At 34.8% G+C, this 13,445-nt stretch overlaps 2 protein-coding genes across 8 annotated transcripts; one reads left to right on the top strand and one right to left on the bottom strand.

Annotated features, from left to right (window-relative positions):
* The first annotated feature begins 1,878 nt into the window (after nt 1-1,878).
* Nucleotides 1,879-10,949, top strand: LOC108752863 (serine/arginine repetitive matrix protein 1). 5 transcript variants are annotated; one of them, XM_018494025.1, is made up of 17 exons: nt 1,879-1,959; nt 2,058-2,147; nt 2,580-2,669; nt 3,170-3,292; nt 4,983-5,153; nt 5,769-5,932; nt 6,020-6,211; nt 6,294-7,121; nt 7,421-7,552; nt 7,618-8,121; nt 8,249-8,471; nt 8,630-8,715; nt 8,784-9,028; nt 9,112-9,273; nt 9,436-9,926; nt 9,998-10,114; nt 10,860-10,949. In XM_018494025.1, the coding sequence occupies exons 2-17, from the start codon at nt 2,136-2,138 to the stop codon at nt 10,860-10,862; spliced, it is 3,543 nt and encodes a 1,180-aa protein (XP_018349527.1). In that variant the 5' UTR covers nt 1,879-1,959; nt 2,058-2,135; the 3' UTR covers nt 10,863-10,949. The 5 variants fall into 5 exon arrangements, with proteins under 5 accessions (XP_018349527.1, XP_018349526.1, XP_018349530.1 ...); XM_018494024.1 differs by lacking the exon at nt 10,860-10,949 and having other exon boundaries at nt 7,621-8,121; nt 9,998-10,361; XM_018494028.1 differs by lacking the exon at nt 10,860-10,949 and having other exon boundaries at nt 7,618-7,794; nt 9,998-10,361.
* A 44-nt stretch (nt 10,950-10,993) lies between these two features.
* Nucleotides 10,994-13,222, bottom strand: LOC108752865 (DNA-directed RNA polymerase III subunit RPC4). Of its 3 annotated transcripts, none has more exons than XM_018494032.1 (7): nt 13,035-13,222; nt 12,653-12,935; nt 12,478-12,595; nt 11,709-12,018; nt 11,559-11,650; nt 11,268-11,498; nt 10,994-11,189 (listed from the first exon to the last, which is right to left on the bottom strand). In XM_018494032.1, exons 2-7 carry the CDS (start codon nt 12,853-12,855, stop codon nt 11,073-11,075), a joined length of 1,071 nt encoding a protein of 356 aa, XP_018349534.1. In that variant the 5' UTR covers nt 12,856-12,935; nt 13,035-13,222; the 3' UTR covers nt 10,994-11,072. The 3 variants fall into 3 exon arrangements, with proteins under 3 accessions (XP_018349534.1, XP_018349533.1, XP_018349532.1); XM_018494031.1 differs by having other exon boundaries at nt 13,051-13,222; XM_018494030.1 differs by lacking the exon at nt 13,035-13,222 and having other exon boundaries at nt 10,995-11,189; nt 12,653-13,024.
* Nucleotides 13,223-13,445: the final 223 nt, after the last annotated feature.

Here is a 13,445-nt window from a genome sequence, read left to right as displayed (position 1 = left end):
ACTTAACGCGTTAAATAGAAGATAACAAATAAATTATTAATTACAATTAACTGTGAATACAATTTACTAAAATAACAATTGCGCGTCGTTATCATACTTTATTCAACAGTCTCGATATTAATCACACTTAACGCGTATTTAATCATATTTATACGATAGTAGAAAAATCACAGAGCATACGAAATTATGACATGTTTGATATCCGCGATATTTTATAAAACGCATTGAATTGCATTTAATTATAAGATGATAAAGAGCCTCGTTCTCTACGCGATTAATTTCATGTCAAAAGCGATTCGATGATGCAGCGGTAACGCCGTGGCGATGCTACATGTTTTGGTTTTCAATCCAACAAGTACTACGAAAAAATGCGCGTTCGATCGAATTATCGCATAGATTATCGAAATCTATTATGCAATATTTCAGCGCATCGCATAGATTATCGGAATCTATTATGTAATATTTCAGTAAAAGAATAAAAAAGTTACTAAATAAATGCGAGTTTCACTTACCTATCAAATCAGTAACGACACCACCTCATCCGAAGCCAATCTGTTCCGAGCTGTGGCGTCCTGCAAATGAAACGTGAACGCGTTAGGATAACGAGAAAGCTTTGTTTTCAATGCGGACCGCGAACAACTTCACGCGCCAAAAGTGACGCGGAGCGACGACGACTTATATATGAGTGCCAAATTGATGTTTCCCGTCAGTTGAATATTGCAAGTGAAGAAAGTACAATAATAATATAACTTTTTTTTATCAATTAAATACGTTAAAAGTATTTTTCTCAATATTTGTTCAGTCGAATTAAAAGTAATACGCCGCGTTAATTTTGATGATGCATGAAGTTGGCCGCGCGCGAAAAACGACGCCGCATCGCCATTCTTAATGAAATCGCGGTGGAGATGGGATCGACGGACGACTGACGAGCATGTAGCTATCGAAGCGGCTTAAAACAGCTTAAAAGCGAGCGGTTTTTAAATATTTCTCGCGTCGCCTGTGAAAATATTAATAATTTGATAATATTTGTTAGTTATCTCGTTAGTATAATTCGAATGATTCTTTCGAGCCGTTTCCCGTCGTTTTATCCTCTACAAGGATTGGGATATTTCTGGAGGAAAGGTCCATAATTGATTCGAAGCCAGGGGTGCGAACTATTCCAACGTAATATTACAGGACGTACTCCTGTTCGCCCGGTCGAGTCGCAAAAATGCGAGAGTGCGATTTACACGCTATTTATATATGCGCCGTTAGATCGCGAACCCCACCACTCGCATGCCAGCCAATGAACATAGCGAACGCGTATTCGGCACGTATTCGAGCGCTCATTGGATCGCGTTAGCTTTCGATTGAAGTATATAAGCGCAACGCAAAAAAAAAATTTCAGTCTTTCCAAGTTCATTACGCATCTTCAACGACATGTTGACGGCATCGTCCAATTCTTCAGCGAATGGAAGATGACGATCAACTCGGAAAAAAACTGAGGCGATATTCTTTACCTCTTTAATATGTATATTTTTTTATGTATTTTTTAACAAAATAGTCAAATAATCCACAAATTATGTTTTATATTATATTTTTTAAAGCAATTTAATACGTGATTTAGCATGCAACAGAAAGAAACTAGAGAAAGGCCATGCCGATCTTTTTCTTGTTACCGTCGAAGTCCATACACTACCGCCCTTGGTGGTCGCCTGTAATTCTCTGTGCTATAATTTTATCGACAGGGTCAGAAAATGGATGTAGCCACGTAGTTCCCGAATCGGAAATGGATATACTGGCGATAGTGTACGGGCGACTTCGATGGTAACAGGGAAAAGACTGGCATGATTTCTCTGTTTCTCTCTGCTCCTATTGCAATACTATTGCATGATCTGAGCGATCCAACGGTAAGACTGGATACGACCGCCATATTAGTAAATCGAGGCAAGTTAGCGTCCGTGTATAATTTTTAGCAAGGTAATTGTTCATGGAAAATCGGTTGTATCGCTCCTGAATATCGTTATTCGTCAATGGTCATCATGGATGTGATTTAATCCATTTGTTTTTCATCACAGAGGACAAGCGGTCAACTGGTGTCTCACTGAGCGCACTTCGCTTCACCGAGATCCGGATTCCTGCTGCACGTTGCCAAGATGATGTACACAGTAAGGGGTCGCGTCATCGACGCGTTATTTTCTGACCTAATTTTCGAACTCGCTTTCAGCGAAAATGCCAAAGATGTTTCGTAATTTTCATTTAGCGATTAAGATTGATTACCTCGCTGTTTTTAATCAATCCAAAGTAATCCTTCCAAAGTAGGCTTCAAGAAACGTGGTTAGCAAGATATTCCTATTTAACTCCAAAACTTGAAAAATTTTCTAATTCTAAAGGATTAGGAAAATTGGAAGGTTTTTCTATCATGACGTTGGAGTTGTATTATATGACTTCTCTACATTTTACCAAAAAGTGATAAAATTGTTAATTATCCTGCAATGTTAAATATTTGTAGAGATTGATAATTTGTTATTTCCAGTTTCTATATCAAGAAGCACATTTTTTTGTATACGATTTTATCTTTCATGTTTGTCTTTTTACAGGGGACGACTGCTTCGCAGGACACCAGGTTCAGCGACAAGGAAAAAAAACTTCTAAAGCAGATGAAATTTGGAGATTCATTAACACAAAAAGTAATAAATATTTTATATTTTTTAAAAATCTTTATTTATTTATTTTATAAATATATCTGTTGCATTGACATCAATCTACATTAGCGAGAATGTTTAGCAAGATGATTAACATAAAAGTTAAATATTATGAAAATAAAGTTTGTTAAATACCTGAAGTAAAGTTTGAATAACTATAATACTCCATTTTGCTGTTTTTTTTATAGGAATAATATTTGAATCTTTAATTAATATCTTTATATAAATGATATTTGAATTTTTAATTGATATCTTTGAATATGTAAATCTTTTTAATTAATATCAATATTAATAATAAAATATTTATTTTTAATTCTGAGTATCAGTATATTTAGAATATATCGAATTTATATTAAGTGTAATTTTATTAGAAATAAAATTACTCTAATAATTATTGTTATTAAATTAAGAGTTTGTATATATATAACTACTAATCTCTGATTTAAAATTAAAATAATGTGAATCTTAATACGTATTTGTCATAGGTGGATATGAGTAAAGTGAAACTTGATGTGATTAAGCCTTGGATTACAACAAAGATCACACAGATTTTAGGAATGGAAGACGATGTGGTGGTAGAGTTTGTGTATAATCAGCTTGAGGAGAAGGTAAGAGATGTGTCGCACTTAATTTCAAATGAAATTAGATGATTTTATAAGAGATACAATTTTAGTATCACAATTTGTGAAAAAGCAGTAAAATATAGTAATGCAATCACTTGGCTTTTTCCCCTCATCATTATAGGAAATCGATAAATATGCATTATTTCAGCACGATGTTTTCAAATAGCAAGAATTTACTATCCAAACTCGGCACATCGTGCAGAGTTTGGATAACACAATGAGGCAGATGTTCTCTTAGCCTTTTGGCATACTTGCCACATTGTTTTTTTTTATTTCCATAAGTATCATCGCCACTCAGTAATATATTTCATCGTTCCTCGTTTTTAATCAACCTATGTATCCCTTTCCAAGCATATCCACTTTCGACAAAAAAAAAAAACAGAAAAAAGGTTAAAAAACTGATTTGTAGCTGATCCTGCCACATTGAACTGTGCAAAGTCAATCTTTATCATATGTGTTTGAATTCCCCGTTAGTATAAGTAGAGACCGTTGGTGGGGCCCAACCCTTTTGTCCAAATGGCATTCGGATGTGCTCCTCTCTACATCCGATTGGCCGCCTTTCTATCAGCCGTCAACCCTAATGTCAGCTGTGGCAGTTGGTATCTCAACATCACCTTAGAACTGCCGACAAATCTTCAGCTTCAGCAGTTACGTCGCCGCAGCTGCCGATCATCGCCACGATGACTACGCATCATTGACACCATCAACATCACGAGACATCACCGGCATCGGGAGGCGATACTTTCATCACGTCATGTTCCTGTCTCGCGTCCATCACATGAGCCTGCAGATGTCTACGAGTCACCTGCTACGGAGCTGCATCACTTCCATTCATGTAGCTGCCTCAACCGAGGTAGTTTATCGTCGCGAGCCGCGAGATTTCGAAAGCTTCGCAGCTTTCGCTCAAGGAGTTCCAACTTCGCAATGGCATCGTTTTCTTCGATCGTCTCATCCCAAGGTGGCATCCGCGTGTCATTTTGGGCTCTTCGGAACTTTCGTCTCCCGCAAGCTACGATTCTCCGTTGGAACCGCCAATGTCAAACGCCAAGAGCAAGCTCGAGCGTCAACCTGGCGCTTACTTACCACCAAAACTCAGTTTGCGATGGACTTCGATATTCTTCCGGATGTACTGTCGATCACGCGTCGGCATGATTGAGGCGAAAACGACGCCCGGAGGTATCCCTACACATGGTTTGACTCTTTGCCACAGGTTGGTGAAAAGGTTGATCCTTTTATACCACATTATCTCCGATTTTCAGGCGGACATTTTCGCCAGATATTTAATATATACAGGCTTCTCTCTCGTTTCAGCACACGCACCTTAGCGGTGTAAATATTAAATCGATGATGAAGGGTGACGAGGTATCGGTCTATTTTCTGCTACTTACATTTAACATAATTCTTTTTTCTCCTCAGCATATAACTATTTAATGCAGATACGAAAGAGTGCGGTCGGCAGCATCGGTGGTAAGGCACGCTTAGATATAGAATGATAAATATCTGCTTTTTCGAGGGGGAAAAGCAGTTCATATAACAGAATAGGAATAGAGATTATATCGATTAAAATTGCAGTCAAAATTTAATCTATTATTTTGATTTCGTCGTGAAAAATCTGCACAAAAATTTTTTGTTATTGTGTATGGAAAATTAAATTTGTACGTTGTATATTTTACAGTTTCCTGACCCCCGAAAAATGCAGATCAACCTGACAGGCTTCCTGAACGGTAGGAATGCCCGTTCTTTCATGGGTGAATTATGGGACCTTCTGGTCTCAGCTCAAGAAAGTGTTACGGGCATTCCCGAGGCTTTCTTGCAGCAAAAGAAAGATCAAATTAAAAAGCGTTTGGTAATTATCAGTTTTCACCTTTGTGTAATAATCGAATATCAAAAAGATTCCTAAGCACCCGCGCGCGCAACATAATTATGTTCAATATAACTATCTGATAATATTGCAATTGTAATTTTTATATTATCAAATATTCGATACATTCATATATTTGAGACATGATAAATTTTATTGTAATATCTCTTTGAATAATCATTTTTAGGATTTGATAGTTATATTTAGCATGTATGTATATATATATATATATACACACACACACACACACACACACATATATATATATATGTTATGCAATTTTATTACCACAGTAGAACAAATAAACTAATATACTTATTTCTTCCATCATGAAGTTTACCTCATTACATTTTTACTTTACATTACAAGTTTGTTCTTTGCGGATTAGCGTATGTATGTATATACACTTCAGATTTATTTTTTTAAGTATGAAGTTTGTTAGACATGAACGAACAATTGACTTACTATATTTTGACATTCAGAAATGTTCAGTTGAATATTACCAAATGGAAGAAATCAATTTTAACTTAGTTATATTTAGTTGTAAGGAAACGATATTTTATAAGCATTGGTTTATATTATGTTGTAATATATAATTAGGAAGAGCAAGAGAAGCTTCAAGCATCGTTGGCGGAGAAAGAGAAAGAAAAGGAGCGTGAAAAAGAAAAAGATGATGCTGATAATAAAGTGAAGAAGGAGGAGAAAGATAGAGGCTCATCTAAGGAACGTAGAAGAGATCGAAGTAGGGATCGTGATAGAGACAGGTATTATCAAAAGAATTAAAAGAAAGGTAACTTTCAAAAAGCATATATATCTTATGTTACTTATCTTTATTATTTTTTTTAATGTAGAAGTAAAAGGAGCAGATCACGTGATCGACATAGGGATCGTGATCGATCGAGTCGTAAGAGAAGATCCGTTTCAAGATCACCGAATAAAAATTCGAAGGATAACGGGAAAGATATGCCCGACGTTAAGATTGAACGAGAAGATTCGCCGCAACCGGAAAATGCTATACCTTTGATGCCAGTTAAAACCAAGCCGTAAATAACAAATCATATTTATGTATTGTATTGAAATATATTTTATTTTATATATTTTAAATTTTATGTTTTTTCTTCATAGGGAAGCCGCAGTAGCAATATCAAGATTGCAAGCCAAATTGATGAGCATTGCTGATGGAAAGAAAAAAAATAATCGCACACCATCGCCGGAATCAGTGGATAAGTCAGCAAGGAAATCGCGATCTGCATCTAAATCGCCAACAAATCGTTCAAAGAAATCTAGAAGTAAGTCACCTAGCCGAGATTCAAAGACACGTCGATCACGATCGCCCGCTTCGAAATCAAGACGATCTCGTTCAAAATCAAGATCTAGAAGATCTCGATCTAAATCTAGGAGATCAAAATCGCGCTCGCAGGACCGTACGAAGTCTAAGCGAAGCAAATCCAAATCACCAAGATCACGATCACGATCGCGATCGCGATCGCGATCCAAGAAATCCCGATCCAAAAGTGAGGACAGGAGCAAGTCGAGAAAATCAAGATCCGTCTCGAGTGACTCAAGATCATCCAAGTCGCGCTCGAAGTCTACGGAGAAGCAAAAGGCCAATGCAGATTCCAATAGAAAACGTAATGGTAGTACGAGCAGCAGCTCTGAATCAGAAGTGGACAAAGATGGAAAGGATAAGAGCGACTTCGAGATACGAAAGAAGAAGGATGGCGTGCAAGCTAAGAGATCCTACAGGAAAACAAACAAAGATGATAGTGGTAGTGATAGCGACTCTAGTCGGGAAAGAAAATCAGCTCCTAAGCGAAGAAGTCCTTCGCCACGTAAAGATAGAGGACGATCTAAGGATAGAGACAGAAATAGATCACGAGATAGATCACGAGACAGATCGCGAGATAGATCACGAGATAGATCACGCGATAGATCACGAGATAGAAATCGAAGGTAAGATTTATAAATTTTTGATAATAAATAATTCAATCTTTAGTTGTAAAAGTTATATATCTAAAAGATTATATATATATATATATATATATATATATATTTATATGCATATAATCATTTATATATACGTATTACAACTTGTATTATCAAGAGACACAGTTATATTCTTTGCGCCAAATCAGGTGCAGTAAATATTACAATATTGTTCGCGGTATATATCTAATCTAATTGTGCCACAAAAAGTTTAGTAACGAAATCGACAATTTATATGAATTTTTGATGTCTTCTATCTTTTTTAGAAGATCATTGGACCGGGATCGCGACAGGAGGAGGGAGCGTGAAAGGGAGAGGGAAAGGGAGAGATTAGACCGATACAGCGGCAGCCGCAGCATGCGACCACCTTCGGTGCGCAGACCGCTTAATAGGCGAAGGTTGGTATTCTTTTATATATCAAATAAATTTATCTTTGCATTGTGTGCATGAGAAATTGTTGTAGCAGTCCCCCACGCAGAAGTCCGGCGAGATATCGTCGTAGGTCACCGAGTCCTGAAGACAGGCGTCGCAGGAGATCACTGGATCGTCGAAGAAGATCATCGGAAAGACGCGATAGGCGCCGTTCGCCCGATCGACGTGGGAGCCGACGTTCGCCGGATGGACGGGATCGATCGAGCAGGTATGATAGATCTTCCTCACGCGACAGATCAAGTAGACGGGATCGCTCCAGAGAACGACGGGATAAGGATCGTCGATCTAGATCTAAGGATCGTAGATCGAGATCCAAGGATCAAAGATCATCAGTGGATCGTTCGAGAGATGAGAAGCGGTCTCCTGATCGTTCGAAGGGTACCAAGGATAAGGCGAAGGACAGGAAAGTGGATGAAAAAACTAAAAGACCGCCTGATACAGGATCGCGAAAAGAATTGCGAAATGGCCGGTCTAAATCAAGTAGCTCGGAAAGTAGCGAGAGTAGTTCCTCTAGCAATGAGGACGAGTCACTTAGGTGAGTGAAATTTTCACTTTGAACACGATACTTTCACGGAGTCTGCAATCGATGGATACTTGGTCGTGGTGTATTTATGTTTGTTGAATAATATTCTACAAAAAACGTGCTTGTAATCTGTTTGCAGAAAATCGATCGAACGCAAACCGCCACAAGAGAAGCGGGAAAAAGAACGCGAGCACGCGGATGATGCCAAGAAGAAGGAGAAAGAAAAGACGGTGAAAGAAGAACCTGCTAAGCGTCCAGAAAAAGAAATTAAGAAGATAGAACCGGTCGCTGTGAAAAAGCCTGAACCTAGTGTTTCTCCTAAAAAAATTCAAGCTACATCACTTCCTGTTACCAGACACAGAGTAAGTTTAATAAGTTCATTAATTATTTATCACATAGATTAATTTAAAAAATTCAATTTTATAATATCTACAATAAATAAAATTATATTGATAATAAAAGAAAATATTATTACGTTAGTCTTTTATAAAATTTACCTATTTTTTTCTTTGTTTTCAAGTTCTCGAAGAGTTTGTCGCGTACACCTTCGCCGTTTAAGAAGACCGAAGACATCGTGGCAGTAGCTAAAATTAAACAGACGATTAAGTATGTTGCAAGATATTTGCATAATTAAAATTTTAATTATTACGATTGTGCGTATATTTTACTTTCAGAGAAGACACTAAGGACGAATCACCAACAACGAAGACTGGAGAAGTGAATTTTACCACTGGAGATGCTTTCCCTTTAAAGAAGGATGAGAAGTCGACTTTGAAATCAACAAAATTAGTAACAGAAGATAAAAAATCTACTCAAAAACCATTGGAACTTCCATCCAAGAAACCTATAGAAATGGCTAAAAAAACAAAAAGAGAAAAGCGTGATGGCTCTACAGACAGTGAGGATAGTGATGGTGAAGGTAAAAAATACATTTTAATTTTATAGTTAATAACATGTAATAAATATATTAATATTTTTTTCTTTTATAAATTTATTTTACAGGCAAGAGAAAAGTGAAAAAGACAGAAAAATCGAAGAAATCTAAGAAAACTTCGACCGATGAAGATAAATCTGATAAGAGCAGAGCTGGATCCAGTTCGGATTCTGAAGATGATAGAAAGCATTCGGATAAAAATAAGAAAGTCAGAGATACTAGCCGAACTGGTAAGTTTTTCGTATCAAATATAAATAATTGGCATGTTATAATTATTTAAATATATAGTATAAATTTATAAATAAAATGCAAATAAACTTTTTTATAAGTATATAATTTACATATAAATAATAATAAATGTATAGTAATTTTATAAATAATTTTTATTATAGATTCAATAGATGATCGTAACAAGGATAGAAAGGATACTAGAAAACGTGAAATTGCTGAAAATGACTCGCGAAAGCGTTCAAGAAAGGAAATGGAAGAAGAATTAAAAAAATCAAAAAGATCACGAAGAGATTCTTCTTCAGGTGAAGAAGAACAAAAATCTAAAAGAGGTAGAAATGAAGATGACAGATCAAGATCTCGAAAATCGAAGAAAGACTCTAGTTCCGATGAAGAACCTAAAAAAATGAAAAAGAGGAGAGATACCTCATCTGATGATGAAAAATCTAGATCACGAAAATCCAGAAAAGATTCGACAAGTGAAGATGACTCCAAATCAAAATCGAAGAAATCGAAACGAGATTCCAGCTCAGAAGATGACGATCCTGGAGATAAAGATTTGAAGAAGAAAAGAAAAGTTGACGATAGTTCGGACGATGAAAAGGTGAAAAAGAAGCGTAAGAAAAAGACAAAAACCAGCACTAGTGAATCGGAGGTAACGACTTTATAGACAACAAATTTATTATCTTTAATAATTGTTTATTAATTGAACTTTGATACTTTTAGGAAAGTGAAATCGAAGAGAAGAAAAAAAAGAAAGAAAAGAAGCACAAGAAACACAAGAAACATAAGAAGCACAGAAAGCACAAAAAGAAGAAAGTTGCGGATTCAGATGAATCTGATGTAAGTGAAGGTAATACTGAAGAACTGGAAAAGAAACTTCGGGAGAAGGCATTAAAATCAATGAAAAAAGGACATAGCATTGAACGAAGTGATTGAGGTTAATATATGATCTTCGAAAATGTGTCATGCATGTATCTCTTTATCGCAAAGCATTTTAATTGTATTATGAATATGAATAACTTCCGTTTCTTATCAATAATTGGATTCTTACTTATCACTCAATCCCTTCGGAACAAGATCAAATAGTATTTACATTGTGAAGTAATTTATAATTTAAATATATTGAAAAAAAACTATATATATATATAAATATAATTATATATTTATATATACAATTTTATATATATATATAATTGATATTCTCTTCACATTTCATTAAGATTTGTCAGAATCACGTGATGACTCATTTTCTCGTATCAGTGTACAGAGTGTACTTATTCATATTGATACGAATATTCATGTATACTGATATAATGTAAAGATTTTACATGTTTTGAAGAATCCGATAGAAAATATCGTACATTTTTTTAGTTCCTAAGTTCAAGTGAAATTAGGACTCGTATACACAGCGATTCATTTGAGTTAATTTGTATAAAGATTAGTTTTCATTACAGTGTTAGATAATAATAAATATAGTATACTTGAATGATAATGTTACAGCAACTTGTACAAGTCGAAGAACAATCGAAAACCCATTTGCAAAAACTATGTGTTCCCAAATGATATAATCGTTTCTGTTTTACAGTGACTCCTAATTTCTCCTAGACATCAGAATCGCCATACCGAATTTGCAGACGTAATGTAATTTATTTAATAATTTACGTAATTTGCTAGTATAAAAAATATAGAAGTATTAAAAATTATAATCCGCATTATATATATTGTTCACGAATCTCCTGCAACATCCTTTTATACACAAACATTTTTTATTAAAGATGATACATGTTTATAAAATTTCTTATGAATTTTCTAATACAGATCCAAAATCTGGAGAACAAATTAATTTATTGTCCACTGAACCAAGATTGACAAGATCGCCGGTTTGTGATTCATCTATTTTTACAGCTAAAAGGTCCTGAAAAGTAATTAATAATTAAGGGTTATAACAGTATTATATTCCTTAAATTATAAGTTATAAAATATAATTTTATACTTGTTGGAAACGTTGCTGTACTCCAACATCAACGAAAAAACTCATTTCATCGAGACGTAATCTAGCTTTACCAGACTTCAAAATTTCGAGTTTTCCTAAGAGACCATTTCTTAAATTATTTAAAATACAAAGCTCAGTTTTTGCTTTCTCACTATGAGTATTTGAATTATTTGATTGTTTCGATTTTGCTTCCTCTCTACTGGATTCCAAACCTGGCAAAGATTCTGGAAACTGTTGATCAATTATTATTAAATTAAGTAATGATTATAATGAATTATGCGATATCCTTACTTGAATTAATGTATAAGAATTAGTTTTGTTTTCGGTTATTTGAGAAATGGTAAGTTCTTCCTTTCTGTTTTGTCTTTTTTCTTCACTTATAACTGAAAGAAAAAAATGTTTAAATTAAGAAAATTACTAAAAAAAATATTATACACTTACTTTCACCATTTTCTGAAATGACCGGTTTCTTATCGATCTTATCATTATCGATCGTATCATGTATATCTTTTTTAATTCTTGGTAGCGTAAGAGGACACATTTTTTCATCAATGTCCGGAACATCATCAATAAAATCATCTCTTAACAGATTTTTTAATTTTCTATCTTCTTCTGCTTTAATCTTATTTGTACTTATTTTTGGTTTCTCCAGATATTTTACAGCACTCGCTGTGCTACTAAAAGCTCTGAAATCGTCACTCTTTCTAGCGGTAGGTGTTACATAGATTCCCTCTGACCAAATGCCAACAGACTAGAAATATAGAATGACCTTATGATTTATTGAATTATTAAATTAAAATGTAAAGAGAAGACTTAAGAATAAAATTCAAAGATAATAAAATAGAAGTTTATAAGTTGAGGTAGTTATTTGTTCCATACAAATACTGGAACATTTATGTTAGTTTACACGAATTTTTTTCATGTAAACACTATAAGCAATGTAAAATACTATTATTATAAATTGAATAACATATTATAGAAAAAAAATAATTAAATATATCCATTTAGTAATGATAAATAAAAATATATAAGTGAAATAAAAGTAACTTAGTGCAGTCTAATGCAATGACAAAGAACAAAGTTTCAATGATTCATAGATTGTTCACATAGATGATATATAAAACATAATTTACATAGTTTACATTATATTTTGCGTAATTTTATGTAAACGAAGAACTCTTCTGAAAGATATTTAGAATATTAACATTACCTGTATTACATTTCCTTTATCTCCTCTTCCACGTCCTCTGTCTCCTCTTCCTCGTTCCCTTCCACGATTACTGTTTTTCGGTTTTACCAGATCAGTTTTAACTGAAATCGCTGGACCGCTGAAATTAAATTACCTTTAGCATCTGTACTGTGTCATAAGTTGATTAATAACTTACTCTTTCTTTTTATTCCTTTGTACATTGAGATTTGGCGTATACACTTTCTTTGGTTTTTCAATCTTAATATTTCCACCTAGTGTCAGGTCTCGTGGTAGCCGATAAGATATCAACCTCTGCGTGGTGGTGGTAGGTGAAAAACCTGGTTCCACTTTAATGCTTTTCACCTTTGAAAGCGATGTCGACGTGCTGGGTTCCGACATGTTGTCTGATTCTGACGTGCCAGGTTCTATCTTTATTCGAATGTTCGCGTGAGGAGCGTTATTCGAAATAACAGAATTGTCTGAAAGCATGTTCAATGATTAGTCCAAACACGGGTTCGCTAAAGTAACTCAGTCACGCGAACTACTTTATATAGAACTACTTTATATAGAACAGCCACCTAACTGATTCCTAACCTAAACTGATTCCAGGACGTCTAAGGCAGATCCTCACTACATCGCCTTACTGACGAGTCTAGTAGTGTGGGACCGAGACGAAATGCCACGGCCGACCAAACAGCTTCGAGTTTGGGCCTCTCTCCTTAGTGAGTTTCCTCCTTTATCGATCATCCATTATATGTAGTAATACGCTACAAAAGTAAAGTCTCAGTATGAAAACGATCGATGTCGGCAACATTTTCAAAAAATTAAAGATGTAATATCTAAGCCGAGACGTCCGTCCCCGTTTTTTTCCGATAGTTTTTTTTTTTTTTCGGAAATAAACTACGTCAAATAACCTTTATTATTCGTAATTCATAATATTAGGCATATACTATATATTTGTTTGCATATACTATATATGACATGCTGCT

The sequence above is a fragment of the Trachymyrmex septentrionalis genome, unplaced genomic scaffold, assembly GCF_001594115.1.
Source record: "Trachymyrmex septentrionalis isolate Tsep2-gDNA-1 unplaced genomic scaffold, Tsep1.0 scaffold62, whole genome shotgun sequence".
Taxonomy (NCBI): Eukaryota; Metazoa; Arthropoda; class Insecta; order Hymenoptera; family Formicidae; genus Trachymyrmex; species Trachymyrmex septentrionalis.
This window is presented reverse-complemented; position numbering and strand designations above follow the sequence as displayed.

Bases quoted from the DNA above. Each gene is read 5' to 3' on its own strand.
- LOC108752865 (XM_018494030.1), bottom strand. From the start codon at position 12,945: ATGCTTTCAGACAATTCTGTTATTTCGAATAACGCTCCTCACGCGAAC. The intron at 12,596-12,652 runs GTAAGTTATTAA...ATTTAATTTCAG, and splicing joins CAAAGGAATAAAAAGAAAGA to CGGTCCAGCGATTTCAGTTA. The intron at 11,499-11,558 runs GTAAGGATATCG...ATTGATCAACAG, and splicing joins ATTCTTATACATTAATTCAA to TTTCCAGAATCTTTGCCAGG.
- LOC108752863 (XM_018494023.1), top strand. The intron at 2,670-3,169 runs GTAATAAATATT...TATTTGTCATAG, and splicing joins GAGATTCATTAACACAAAAA to GTGGATATGAGTAAAGTGAA. The intron at 9,274-9,435 runs GTAAGTTTTTCG...TTTTTATTATAG, and splicing joins CAGAGATACTAGCCGAACTG to ATTCAATAGATGATCGTAAC.